The sequence below is a fragment of the Chelonoidis abingdonii genome, chromosome 1, assembly GCF_003597395.2.
Source record: "Chelonoidis abingdonii isolate Lonesome George chromosome 1, CheloAbing_2.0, whole genome shotgun sequence".
In the NCBI taxonomy this organism is placed as follows: domain Eukaryota; kingdom Metazoa; phylum Chordata; order Testudines; family Testudinidae; genus Chelonoidis; species Chelonoidis abingdonii.
This window is the reverse complement of record NC_133769.1, coordinates 29820014-29834393: the sequence shown is the minus strand read 5'-3', so window position 1 is coordinate 29834393 and position 14380 is coordinate 29820014. Positions and strand designations below refer to the sequence as shown.

Sequence of the window (14380 nt, the reverse complement as noted above, 5' to 3'; positions counted from 1 at the left end):
TAAAATGTTTTCTTAAAACAGTAATTGGTATATTGCAATGTACAGTTGTATTAGTGAGAAGAATGGTGGCAAAACATACCGCAAGTCCTTATCTAAAGAGTAACAAATACAAAATAAAAATATTGTATACTCATCTAATATAAAGTTTTAACTTTAAACATCAAAGCAAACCCACAAAAGTATTTATCGATAGTTGTTGCTCTGAGAAAGAAGTAAAATATGACAGCCACTAACTCTGATGCTGTGTCATTAGCTTGTTCAGTGCCAAATATTTATAGCCTTCCCTTTTGGAAGTAGCTGGAATGGAATGCATATCTCTCCACAATTCCTTTCCCTTCACGGTCAAGGACTCTGAAGACAGACGGTCAGAGTCACCTAGATGTGACAGCTATGTATCTGGAAGAACTCAGTGGAGTCCCTGCAGCTTTCTGAAGAGGAAGTGGCTAAACCATAATTCCAGAAAAATGGGAGAAACTTGGATCCTCCAGTGAAGAATCCCAACTCTGTGTCACAGTCTCCTCAGAGATATACAGAGTACATTGGGGATTCTCTCTAGAAGCCAGTATTAATAGCCCTGGCTATATCATTGTATCCTACCTGAAACTGAAGACAGAAGGTAGAAAAAGTTTAGCGCAGAAGTTCTCAAACTGTGGTCCGTGGACCATCAGTGGCCCACGAGCTCCATTCAGGTGGTCCGCAGATAGTTCCCTCTAAGCTGCATGCCTGGGCGGCCGCACACAACAGAATGAAGGGCCACCCACCTAATTAGTGGAGTTGCACAGACACGGCCCTACTAATTAGGTGCCTGGATCCTGGAGAAATCCCACATGTAAGGTGAGGTGGTGGCCTTGGAGGAAAATAGGGGGTAAGTGGGAGAGGGCAGTGGAGTGAGAAGAGGGAGTGGGGCGAATTTGGGATGTGCAGGGCTGCGGTGGCCAGAAAAAGAGGTGATTTTCCCCAGCGCCAGAGCTGTGGCTGCCTTGGAGAGATGCCCCTCCTTCCCAGTCTCAGCTCTGTGGCTGCTGTAGTAGGGGAAAGACCCCCCTCCTTCCTAGCTCTGGCTCGGGGGCTGCTGCAGCAGGCGAGAGAGGGAGAGACCCCCCTCCTTCCCAGGCCCAGTTCAGGGCTGCAGCAGTGGAGGAGAGAGGGAGAGATCCCCCTCCTTCCCAGACCCATCTCGGGTGCTGCTGTGGCGGGGGAGAGAGGGTACATCCATCGCATTAGAAAGGTAAGACTACTGATATTAAAATATGATTTATGTGCTTTTATTTGTAGAAGAAAAGAATGTAATTCTTACTAGTTTTTTTTTATATAGCACTTTTATCCAAAGCACTTTACCATAGTTAGCTAGCGGTACAAACAACATTTGGAAAGATCATTAAATGGTTCACCGAGACCCACAGAAATTTTCAAGTGGTCCACGCAAAAAAAAGTTTGAGAACCATTAGTTTAGTGCATTGACCTATATCGATGACTTGGTAAGAATTTAACCAAAGGTCAACAGCAGCAGCCGCAATACAAAGGGTGCTCCCAAATCACTGTTTCAGCAATTATATCTATCATTTTACCTATTAATCTTCTATGAAGAATTAGACCCATATGGGAAGTGTAGTTAAAATTTGTGCAAGTCTTTGATAATTTAAATTTTCTTCTCATGAACAAGAACCTTAACCAACAGCATTGAGAATGTAATAAGATTTCAATCAAATATTGAATGCTAAATCTTTTCCAATTATTTGTTACATTAAATCAGTTGGTCTTTGTGACAGAACATTACATTAAAGGACCAGTGACATGTTCCCTTTCAAACATTTTATTACAGGTGAGAACAGGCTAGATTTTTTTCACTAACTGCTCTCTATTGTTCAACTACTCTTTAACTCTGATAAAATATCTTTGCATTTTCTTTTATACATGCACACACCTGTCTGATTCAACTGCAAGTATATGCAAAAATATATTTTCATTGATACAACTGTGCATAATCCCTTGTGTTACAATAATATTTAATCACTCACCTATCAATTACATAGAAGTTGTCACCATCATCACCTTGATCAATGACATGCTCCCCTCCTTCAACCAGCTTTTCAAACATAGCATCTAATACCTGAGACATCTGTTCCTATTTAAAAAAACAATAACAAAAAACCCCATAAGATGAAAATTAGGCTCTAATTTTATGGTATCACCCTCAAAAATACAAATTAATTGTTTAAATGTTCTATTTAGTCTTAAATATTGCACTGGACACAGCTCAGATGATGATAGCACACCTGAAATAGATAAAATTTTCATGTTACAATAATCTGTCAATTTATCAGAAAAATAGTGAGATTTTTAGTCAGTATTTCAACATTTAGTTCCAGCTCGTTTTATTGTGTTCAGAGCACAAAGACACACCTGCAGTTTTAATACTGCTGTTGTTCACTTTCCTAATGCAGTGCCCTGTAACAATCCTTTCCAAAACCATCCCTTCACTTAATAATGCAAGATTACTTGATATCTGGTGTGATACCCAATATATTACTTGGCATCCCCTGCAGCCGCATAAAATACATTAGTTGTTGCTTTGCTAACCAATGTGTGATGCCGTGCATTCACCCCGCACTGGATGGGGAAGCGTTAACTCCAAACTGTGAGCTGAGGAAGCCATGCCCCCACTTTTTACTGGGCACGCTCAAGGTGTAGCACTAATATAAAGGGGAGTAGCCCCCCAGCTCAGTCTGGGCTGACAACTGGAGAGGAAGGACACATGCTGCAGACTCCAGCCTGGGAGCTGCCGAAGTCCCAGACTGTGGGAGCCGGAGGTGCTGATATCCAGGCAGACACCAAGTGGGATGCCATTTGGAGGTCAGAGCCCCCGGGAGCAGCACAACCGAAGGAAACCAGAGACCCCCAAGACGTCTAGAGTAAGGAACTGCAGGAGTCATGGTAGGAAGTAGCCCAGGGAGGGTCTAGCCATTGTCCTTACAGCAGTCAGTATGTTTTGGGCGGATCCCCACTGACTAAGTGGCGAGTCCACTTGCCACTACCAGGGTCCTGGGCTGGGACCCAGTAGAGCAGGGAAGGCTCAGGTCCCCCACCCAGGCTGCCACCTACCACTGGGAGGCGGCCCAACCCCCACTAGGCCTCCCTGCCCTGCCGACCAGGGCAAGCCTATTGACTTTATACACTAGGCCTCACAGTCTTGAGACGGAAGACAGCTTAAACGCTGGTGTGCACTCATGCTGCACTGGATGGAGACCTCTACGCCACTCTGTCACACAATGGTAGATATATTTGTCGCAATATAGTATTTACTTGACTTCTATAAGTAGCACCTGAACTAGTATGTTTCAATATTGAAATTCCCCATTTATTTATACAATAGCCATATCCTGTGTATTAGTATGTGAAGCTATACACATGAAGTTACATAATATTAGTTACATATAATTAGTATCTATGAAGCACACTGAAGATAGATCATAACTTGCAAAGGGGAATACTAGGCACAGAGGTCCCTTGCGAAAGGCCTCCTGGTCCTACCACACCTCACCCCAGGAAAAAGCAGTAGAGGTGAGTCCTCCAGGCTGCCTAGAATAGCTACAGGGAAGCAGCCAATCAGAGTCCAGCAGGCTCCTATATAAAAAGAAGCTACCGGACAGCCCACATTCAGTTGCTCACTGGAGCCAGGGGAGCAGGAAGGTGTTACTGGCTCGCAGCAGGAATTGACAGAGCAATTGCTGACAGGGACCAGGGGAGAAAGGAAGGTGCTCTTGGCTGCCTAAAGGGACTCAAGAAGGACTTCAGCCCTGAGATAAAGGTGAAGATGAAAGTGCTGGGGCTGTGGGGAAGTGTCCCCAGTAATGGGAGGCAGCAGTCAGCTGCTACTTATAGGATCCCTTAGTTGGGACCCGGAGTAGTGGATGGGCCTGCCCCCCCCCCCCCCCACCACTAGGGAAGTGGCTTAAGCACTGAGAAGGTATGTAACCCAGAGAAGGGGCTAAAGACCCAGAAGAAGGTCAGCATTTGTGGGAATTTTTGATATCCCCTGGAAAGGGAGTGAACTGAATTGTAAAGAGGGACTCAGCTGAAGAGCTGGGGTAACTGGTGAAGAGCCCCCCAGGGAGGAAGCCCTGGGGGCACTGCTTCATACCAGAAAAGGGACAAGATGAGAGAGAGCCCAGCAGGAGCTGAGAGACCGTTTGGGAAGCAAGCCCATGAGGGACTATAACCAGGGTATTGGGACAGGCCCTGTTGGACTTGTACCCCGGAAGGGGTTTGTTTTATTAGTGTATAAATTGTGATTCGGCTGAAAAGATGAATCACTGAAGATCCCGCTGACGAGGGGAGTAGCCAACCGGAGGCACCATGAGCAGTGCAAAGCTGAAGAAAAAGCAGGTGTATGCACATATTCAATCGAGGACATTCAAGAGAGGCAAGTGGGCCCCACCATGTTAACTACATATACTGTAACTTCAGAAAGTATGAATATTTAAAAGTATTGCACATGTCAAGACAAACACCTGTCAGGGATGGTCTAGATAATACTTAGTCCTGCCTTGAATACAGAGGACTGGACTAGAGGACCTCAAGAGGCCCCTTTCAGTCTTGTACTTCTATGATTCTACATCCAACATACACAGAAGCCACAGCTAAATTAGTTTTCCTATCCTTTTATTAATTTATATCAGGGGTAAGCAACCTATGGCACGCATGCCTAAGGCAGCATGCAAGCTCATTTTCAGTGGCACTCACGCTGCCTGGGTCCTGGCCACTGTTGCAGCCCTAAGCCTATGCTCAAACATGGCGTCTGTACGGCCAATTGTTGGTCAAAAAGTCATATTGGTACCGTGTGCAACACCGTAGTGTGGTGTGCAACATTACAGTGCCGTGTGCATTTTCCCGCCCTTTTTGCCTGGTCACCTAGGAGTCAGGCTAGTGCCTCATGCAAAAATACCAGCGTGCCGTGTGAATAAGGGTAGTGTGCCATATGTAGATCCTGTTTACATGGAGGGCTCCAGCTTGGAACCTGGAAGGCGAAGGAGCTAGGGACCAATCAGATGCTGACACGAGTAAGAGAGCTTTCAAATAAGACCATGTCTCGCGCCAAGATCTGGAGGAGTATCCGCATGTTAGCTGAAAGACTTGGATCCTCCTTCCAGCTAGAAGGGTCTCCTGCGTATTTTGCCGGCTCTTGTCGTGCCGTGTTTCCCGCCAATTCGTCATGTCCTTGGTGTCTGTACTGCTGGTCAGCTGCGCCTGGAGTGTGGTATTTGTATTCTAATTTCTGTGAACATTCTGTTTGCTTAGCCTCTTCTCTTTTTCCCTCCTTTATTTGGTACAGAACTGTATATATTGTTGTTTGGTGTAAAGTTATGTATATAGTATATGAGAGTTAAATTGTTGTATTAATTGCTATTGTGGTTAATTGTTGTATTTTACAGTATTTGGTTAATGTGCACACAGTTTATTTAGTTTTTGTGTATCTGTTCTGGATTTTAGTAAGCAGTTAATTATAGATTGTTTGGTTTATTGTTGTTGGATGTAAATAGATTGTTTCAAGTTGTGTGTAGATTCTTGTTCTAATAGTATTGTTAGTTGGTAAAAGCGCTCCTTCCCAGCCCAAGTTGCAACGTATCCCCCATCAATAAACGGCGACTTGGTTTTGAACTTTCAATCTGTCACATTTTGATTTTCCTCACTCGATCAAAAACTTACTTGAACCTGCATTGGTTTCGGACAGCCACCTGTCCAGGGGGCACTGTATTTTAAATTAATTTTTAAATGAAGCTTCTTAAACATTTTAAACATCTTTTTTACTTTACATACAACAATAGTTTAGTTATATATTATAGACTTATAGAAAGAGACCATCTAAAAAATGTATTACTGGAACGCAAAACCCTAAATTAGAGTGAATAAATAAAGACTCGGCACACCACATCTGAAAGGTTGCTGATCCCTGATTTATATTATCTATAACAAGTGCCCTTCTTCCTGTAAGTATCTATCAGGGGTTCCCAAATTATGGCACGTGTGCCACTGGTGGTGCATGACCCTGATGTTCCATCAATTCACTTCATCACATTGTGTGTCCCCTTCTTAAAAAATTGTGAATGAATAAAGTTTGGGAACTGCTGATCTACAGGAAGGCTTTATGTGCAACCTTCCCTTTCTATAGACATCTATAGAAAAACTGTGCAATATGGTCATCTCCCCTCTATTGATAGCTCCAAAGGTTCTATTTTTGGCCCTTCCTTCCCCCACCCCATGCCTAAGGCAAAAGCTGATCCACTCTCATGGCTTCGGTGGTGGTGATTTTTAAAATCTTGCCTCATGGGAATGAGAGAATATTCCTGTTAAAATGACCTTCTCCTCAACCTGTCCAGGCTTACATCACTGCTTCTGTCTGTTCGGACCTAACAGATACCCTGATTTTTTTCCTTAATTTAAATGACAACCTTAATTTCTCTTAATTCCTGCACAACTGTCTCGTCTCCCTTTTTCTACACCTGTGACCTCTTAGCTGCAAGGGTCACATTCTAACCTCAGAGACTTGCATATAGCTTCCATGCAAGTCAACCTCAGTTGTACATGAATATCTGAGGATATAGTTTTGCCCTTAGTGATCACATACAGTATACAAGTTAGAAAACGAGGTCTATACCACCAACAAAATATTCCTGAGGTTTTAGTGTTTGGAGCCAACTTATGGGAATACATGTTTCCAAACCACTGTGAACCATTATGAAAAGGTAAATCATACGATGCCTAGATAATGTGAGGACAGAAGCAAACCTAAATGTGTGCAATGCTTCACTTGAATAGATAAACCTTGGACTTAACTAGTGCAGTCAGTGAGTAGGATGAGTAGGATTTCACACACTGGATACAACACCGCTTTAATGGAATAATTAGGTTTATAAAGAAATGTAGCAGACTAATAAAGTGACAGTCTGAATTATGCTTTGGACACTACAACAACAAATATTTTACTTTACCACTGACATATGGAGTCAGAAGTATCAAGGGATACATTCAATTAAATCAACTCTCAAGCAGAAATATAGAAATGTACAGATGGAACTTGGGTTTCACAGTTTAAATACATTGAAGACCTCTAATTTCTAAATATCTTGCCAAGAATGTCTATGTAGACAATTTCCTTTAGATAGATGCTTTGGAATTTAACCTGTTTATTCTCTCCAAGATTCAGAAGATATTTTAAATTCAGCAATTCTATCATACTCTTCAGTTCATGCAACAGATCACACAAAGAGATTTCTGCAAACTGCACATGCACATTCAGTGTGGCATCCAGCTAGTTGCTGATGCAGTACTGATGTTTCTTCTCCCTGTCCAAGTTTCCTCCTCAATAGCTGACCCACAGAATGAGCTCACACACATAGTGTCATTGCTCTGACAACTGGTCCACACATTTGTTTTTAATTGACTTTGACATATGCCACCCCAATTCAACAAATGAAAGAGTGTCAACACTCTGAGCACTGGTTTTGCATAAAGCAAGGGTATTGGTACCCGCTGCGAGGTAGATAATTATGTATGATAATTCCCATATTAAAGATAGGAACATGGAAACAAAGATTAAATGAATTGCCTGGAGGCACCATATTCTAGACAACTAGGCACAGGATGCAAATGAGAACTTAATTCCAACGCTGATTCTGACATCAACCATTTGTGAAGTGGGGGTAATAATATTTTTCCCTCCTTCAAAGGAGGTGTTGTAAAGATTAATTAATTCATGCTTGTGAGCACTCAGGACTACTGTGATAAGCATAACAGAAAAGCCCATTAAAATATCCATATTCAGTGCAGCACTGGATAAGAACAAAAGAACAGCCATACTGGGACAGATCAATGGTCCATCTAGCCCAGTATCCAACCTTTGACAGTGGCCACTGCCAGATGCTTCCGAAGGAATGAACAGAACAGGTAATCATCAAGTGATCCATCCCATCACCCATTCCAAGCTTCTGGCAATCAGAGGCTAGAGATACTTCAGAGCAAGGATTTGCATCCCTGACCATCCTCACTAATAGCCATTGATGGACCTATCTTCCATGAACTTATCTAGTTTCTTTTTTAACCCTGTTAAAGTCTTGGCCTTCAACATCCTCTGGCAAAGAGTTCCACTGGTTGACTGTGCGTTGTGAAGAAATATTTCTTTTTGTTGGTTTTAAACCTGTTGCCTATTAATTTGATTTGGTGACCCCTAGTTCTTGTGGTCAAGGATTAAATACCACTTCTTTATTTACTTTCTCCACACCAGTCATGATTTTATAGACCTATATCATATCCCTCCTTAGTCATCTCTTTTCCAAATGCAAAGTCCAAGTCTTATTAATCTCTCCTCATACGGAAGCTGTTGCATATCCCAAATCATTTTTGTTGCCCTTTTATGTACCTTTTCCAATTCCAATATATCTTTTCTTTGGGATGGGGAGACCAGATCTGCATGCAGTATTCAAGATGTGAGCAAACTATGTTATTTTCGGTCTTATTATCTATGCCTTTTCTAATGATTCCCAACATTGTTAGCTTTTTTGACTGCTGCTGCACATTGAGCAGATGTTTTCAGAGAACCATTCATGATGATTCCAAGATCTTAGACCCCCGCATTTTATATGTATAGTTGGGATTATGTTTTCCAGTGTGCATTACTTTGCATTTATCAACACTGAATGTCATCTGCCATTTTGCTGCCCAGTCACCCAGTTTTGAGAGATCCCTTTGTATAACTCTTTGCAGTCCGCTTTAGATTTAACTATCTTAACTAGTTTTGTGTAATTTGCAAATTGTTCCATCTAGCTGTTTATCCTTTTTTCCAGATCATTTATGAATGTTAAACAGTAATGATCACAGCACAGACCCCTGGGGGGATACCACTATTTACCGCTCTCCATTCTGAAAATTGACCCCGTACGTCCTATCTTTTAACCAGTTACTGACACATGAGAGGACCTTCCCTCTTATCCCAGGACAGCTTACTTTGCACTAAAAGCAGCATGAGCCTTGTAGGAACAATTGTATGTGATTGTGTAATTAGGACTGTCATAATGCATATATACAGGCAACCCTTAATTCTGATGGCTCCTACTTTTAAGTGCTCTCTTACTAGTTTTTTTCTAAAGTAGTTTGTGTTTACATACATATAAAACACAATCAGATGCAGCTTTTTATTGCAATGTGTGCACATGTGCTATATGGAATGCTGTAGTGGGGCATCCTGATAATCTATACTACAATACCAGCAGCATTACAAATATGATACATTTGATTTAAATTAGACACATTTCCTTAAGGAAAATGTTGTACTAAACATGCACATTATGCCATTTTAACAACTTTTTTAGTCACTTCATTATTTGTTATTTAAAAAAAACACAACAAACACAGATTCCTCACTGAGAACTATGTACATGCCAAATTTGAAGCTCTATTAAAAAGTGGGTTGAGTAGGAAAAACTGCATTTGAAATAATTTAGAATTATTTAGTATATTTATATAGTATTTGTTTTCATACTTGGATAATTAATACAGCTCAGTGGAATTTCTTAGGCCATTCAAAAAATAATTAAACTTTGGACTGAGAGTAAGTGTATTAATGTCAGTCAGAAAAGGAACATTTTTGAGAAAGCGACTGGAAACATGGGTTTCAATCATGACAGCACACTTTAGAATAATAAAAATACCCATTTTTGATAGAGAGAGAATCATTGCCATCCTCTCACACTAAGGGATAGGGAAGAAATGAGGTTTTCCTAGTAACAAATCCACAGTTGATAGTGGATTCATGCACAAAGACTCCTGGCTGACACAAAGGACTTGAATATTACAGTTCTTGTCCAAGATATTTTCTTTGTTTGAAATGTTGTGGCTAATGTACTTCACCCCAAAATCTTTGTTACAGCTGGCTTTGCAGGGGAAGGCAAAAAGACCGGTTAAATTGCAGTGAATTCACAAAGTAACTTTACTACCTATTCCAAAACAAAATGTATATGAGCATCCATAATTAGCCTGGATACATAATGGGAAAAAAAAGCCTGATTATTGTCTCAGTTACACTGGTTTTACTCCACTACAACTTCAGTGAGTAGACTCTGATCTCACCCTGGTGTAAATCAAATCAGGGTCACAGACTTCAGATGGCAGCAAAGAGAGTAGCACAGTGAGGCTGTGTCTACACTAGATTTTTTTTTCTCTCAAAATTTCACACCATTGCTTCTATCAGTGGTACCAAGAGTGGGATCACAAGTGTACACCAGCTGCTGGTGGCCACACATATTTGTATAATCTACACCTATTCTGAGCAGGGTTAGACAATATAGTGGTTAAAGTGCTGGTGGACAGTCCATTCTAGTGCTACCACTCCTGGAGCTGTACAGAGGTACCAACTGTGGCAAATTTTAAGAACAAAAATGTCTAGTGTAGACACAGTCTAACAATGCCTTTGAACACTCTTCCTAATCTCATGACATACAAGATCTGTCTTTCTAATCAATCAAAATCTATCATTCCCTGTAATTATAACCTCATAGCACAGAACTAAGGAAACATTCAATATGTAGGTGGTTGTCATTATGACTGACAACTACTGAAAAAACATAGGGTTTATTTTTAATTCTCTATTCACACAATATGCAGATTGGCTGCATGCTGAAGTAAAATGACTCTGACTCATTGGAAAAATAACCATTCTAACACAAATTGATTTTATATACTGGGGCAAAACTGTTTGTTTGATACAAATTGAATCATATTTGATCTCACACTGCAAGAAGTTACCTGTTGCGTTTGGCATTGAAATATTCATGAGAACAATATCTTCAAACAGTTGTTTCAAAATGTTATGCTCTACTGTACAAAATGAAGAGTCTACAACTTGGCAAAAATTATGCTTGGAGAAAGAATTTGCACAGTTGTCCAAGTAAGGAGTGATCACAGAAGTCTTGATGGTGCAGTAAAAACAGACTTTGAGACACAACTTTTCCAATGGTTGTTAGGCATTCCTCTTAATTTGTTAATTAGTAAATTTGGCAAGTATGCCCAGAGGGCACACAGTTTATGCAACTTCTAAATATAAATATAAATGTGTTGTCATTTCTACTTTTTAGTGCCTTTAGGAAAAGAGAATAAAAGAATCACTTGATAGAGTCCCATATAGCCACATTTTAGAAATTGTCTTAAGACAACAATGTACAATTATAAGTACACTTGATTAGTCTACATTATTGTGATGACTGCCAAATTTAGTGCAGTGTTTGGATGGCATGAAGTAAATAAGGGATCAGCCACACATATACTAACTGTTGTTCGGTATTTGGTTTTTAACCACTGCCTCATTCACTAACCACTATCTATCTTTTAATGTGAATGAGGCAGGACTCCTGTGGAAAAGTTAGTGTACGATTATTAAATTAGGACTGTATCTCTGTGTATGTGAACAAGTGGCTGAATTAACAATGCGTAGGAAACTTAAATTCTGGCATCTCCTGCTTTTGAGTGCTTGACTTTGCAACCTTAGAAACACTACATTTACATAGTTTGCATTTTTTTACTTTACATGTAAACATACATAAAATATGCCTGTGCTCAAAGTGTCCCTGCACAATAAAATAGATACAAAATGAAACAGCAGCAACTCTCACCACAATGAACCACCACTAACTTAGAGGAGTCAGAACTTGAACAAGAAAGAAAAAAAAAATGCAGAGGTCTAAATTTAAAATAATACTGTAAACAAGTAGGAAGTAATAATACCTCTCCCTACTTCAAAAAGAGGTACTGTGAAGAGGAATTCATTCACGTGTGCGAAGTACTGATGTACTACTGTGATGAGGACAACAGAAAAGCCATGAGGAAATTTAAAAAAAAAGCATATTCAGTCCAGCACCTGGATGAGGTGTAGTACATTAGGCATGAGTCACATACTGAATGCTGGGGATAAAAAAGTCTTGAACTGCCTCATTCACTGAGCACTATCCATTCTGTGCACTGAAAGAGGCCTACGCCCTGTACGAAAATGTTTTTTCCCAAAATTGCAGGTCAACTTTTGTGATGCAACTTATACAGAAGTCAAACTAGCAACAGAATGCTGTAGAGCTGTGCAATTCTCGCTTAGTAGAGCTTCTAAGCTCTTTATGCTCCCCAGAGCTCAGTTACATCCAGGAGTTTGGCTTTCACAGCCAGACAGGTTGCTACCCCCCAGCTCACAATTACCATTCATGTGTCTATGCTTATGTTCACACCTAACTGGTGTATCTGAAGGTCAATGATTCTTTCAAAATGAGTTTTACAACAAAATTGTACGTGTGTATAAGTTCAGTAACACTGTTATAGATAGTACAAACAAGAAATATACACAGCTAAACCCTATAGCATAGTAATTTTTCTACTGTTAGTGACATCTCCCTAGAACAGTATATGATGCTTTTTTCAAGGTCAAGTACAAAATTACCAGCTTTCGCTCCTGGCCCTTCTAACTAGCTAATATCAGTATCACATTTTAAGTACCATCCTGTATGCACATACTGCATGAATAAAATAATGTTTTAGTCTCAATTTACTTTCCAGTCAGGAAAATAAATATGGTATCTATCTCAAGGGGACTGTGAAGAAATTTCTAATAGATAATAAACAGCTATTGAACATAACCAAACGTGTACTGTATTTACTATATATTCTATATGGATTAAAAACGTAGTCAACAGGAGTCCTTGGATAGTGGCTCCTGCTTCAGACAGGAGAGTGCTTATGGAATGTGATTTGCCCTTTGGAAATGCTATTTAGTTCCTTTTTTAAAAAAACACTAGAGAGCCCACTAATTTGCCACCATTTGGAAACCTGTGTATCTTATTAATGTCACTTCATAGATTTGGTAACGTAAGTCCTTCTGAACAATGCTCTCCCCACTGCACAACTATTCATCAAAACAGCTGGTCCCAAAGAAGCATCAGCATTTAAACTTGTTGATACAAACTCCTAATGCCGGACCCAGTGATGGTGGCACTTTTTCAGCCCAAGCAGGATAGAAAGAATGGAAAGTCATGACCAGTACACAGACAGAAAATAACTTCCATGAGTCCAAATTTACTTCCCTACTACTCATGTAAAACAAGATATCCTGGATTTAAATGCACTGCCATATACGTACAGTTGCAATGGTGTTTGCACTAGCCAATCTGGAACAAGGAGCTGGGCTTCAACTTGACTATTAAGGTAGATGCCACGGGCACCAGAAGTCTTGGATGAGATGCTGGGGGTGTGAAAAAGACCACAATAAAAACCAAAAAAAAAAAAAAGATGATCCAGTGATTAGGGTTCTTGCTTTGGACTCAGGAGATCTCAGTTCAATTCTGTTCCATCCCAAACTTCCTGTATGACCCTGAGCAAATCACACAGTCTCCCTGTGCCCCACTCCCCAACAAGAAAATGGGGATAACAGTAGTTCCCTACCTCACAGGGATGCTGTGAAGATAAACACATTAAAGATTGTGAGTTCCTCAGATATTATGGTGAGGGAGCCATATAAATACCAAACATTGATAATCAGTAATTCCTTTACTCCAAAAAGACTCAGTTCACACAGTTCTTTGATTCTGTTCTGTTCTTCCTTTCAACAACAATTTTACATACTCTGCTCACAAGTTAAAATGACATCCTGTCATTTACCTTTCACTCACTTTGGTCAATTTAATATTTCAGCATCGAGTAGGATTCAGCATAACAGTGGGAGGGAAAAGAGGCACACAGAGCTAGGGTAGGGAGCGAAATGAGGAAAAGAAAATCATGGAGAGAGATGAACAGAATGGCAGGAAGGTGTGGGGACAAAGGACAGTTTTTCTTCAGCAACACACTAGACCATTAATGACTGCTTCTTGGAACAGCTAGTCCTGGAACCCAAAAAGTGAGAGGCAATTCTTGATTTAGTCCTAAGTGATGCACAGGATCTGGGCCAAGAGGTGAATATAGCTGAGCAGCTTGGTAATAGTGACCATAATGTAATGAAATTAACATCCTTGTAGGGAGAGGAATACCAAAGAAATGCACCATAGTAGCATGCAGGAAGTATGGGTAATAAGCAGGAAGAACTGGAAGTGCTAATAAATAAATACAACTATGACATTGTTGAGATCACTAAAACTTGGTGGGATAATACACGATTGGAATGTTGGTATGGATGGGTACAGCTTGCTCAGGAAGGATGGGAGAAAAGGGAGGAGGTGTTCCATTATATATTAAAAATGTACACACTTGGACTGAGGTGGAGATGGACATAGGAGATGGAAGTGTTGAGAGTCTCTGGGTTAGGCTAAAAGGGGTAAAAAACAAGAGTGATGTCGTGCTAGGAGTCTACTACAGGCCACCT

General features: G+C 40.5%; 1 protein-coding gene across 1 annotated transcript in view; it reads right to left on the bottom strand.

The window, feature by feature from the left end:
- The window catches only part of PRKAR2B (protein kinase cAMP-dependent type II regulatory subunit beta), a 113125-nt gene that overhangs the window by 12600 nt on the left and 86145 nt on the right, over window positions 1–14380 (bottom strand). Inside the window, exon 5 of the mRNA XM_032769826.2 lies at window positions 2019–2125. Within this exon, the coding sequence (XP_032625717.1) occupies window positions 2019–2125 (107 nt within the window). The remainder of the gene's footprint in view (window positions 1–2018; window positions 2126–14380) is intronic.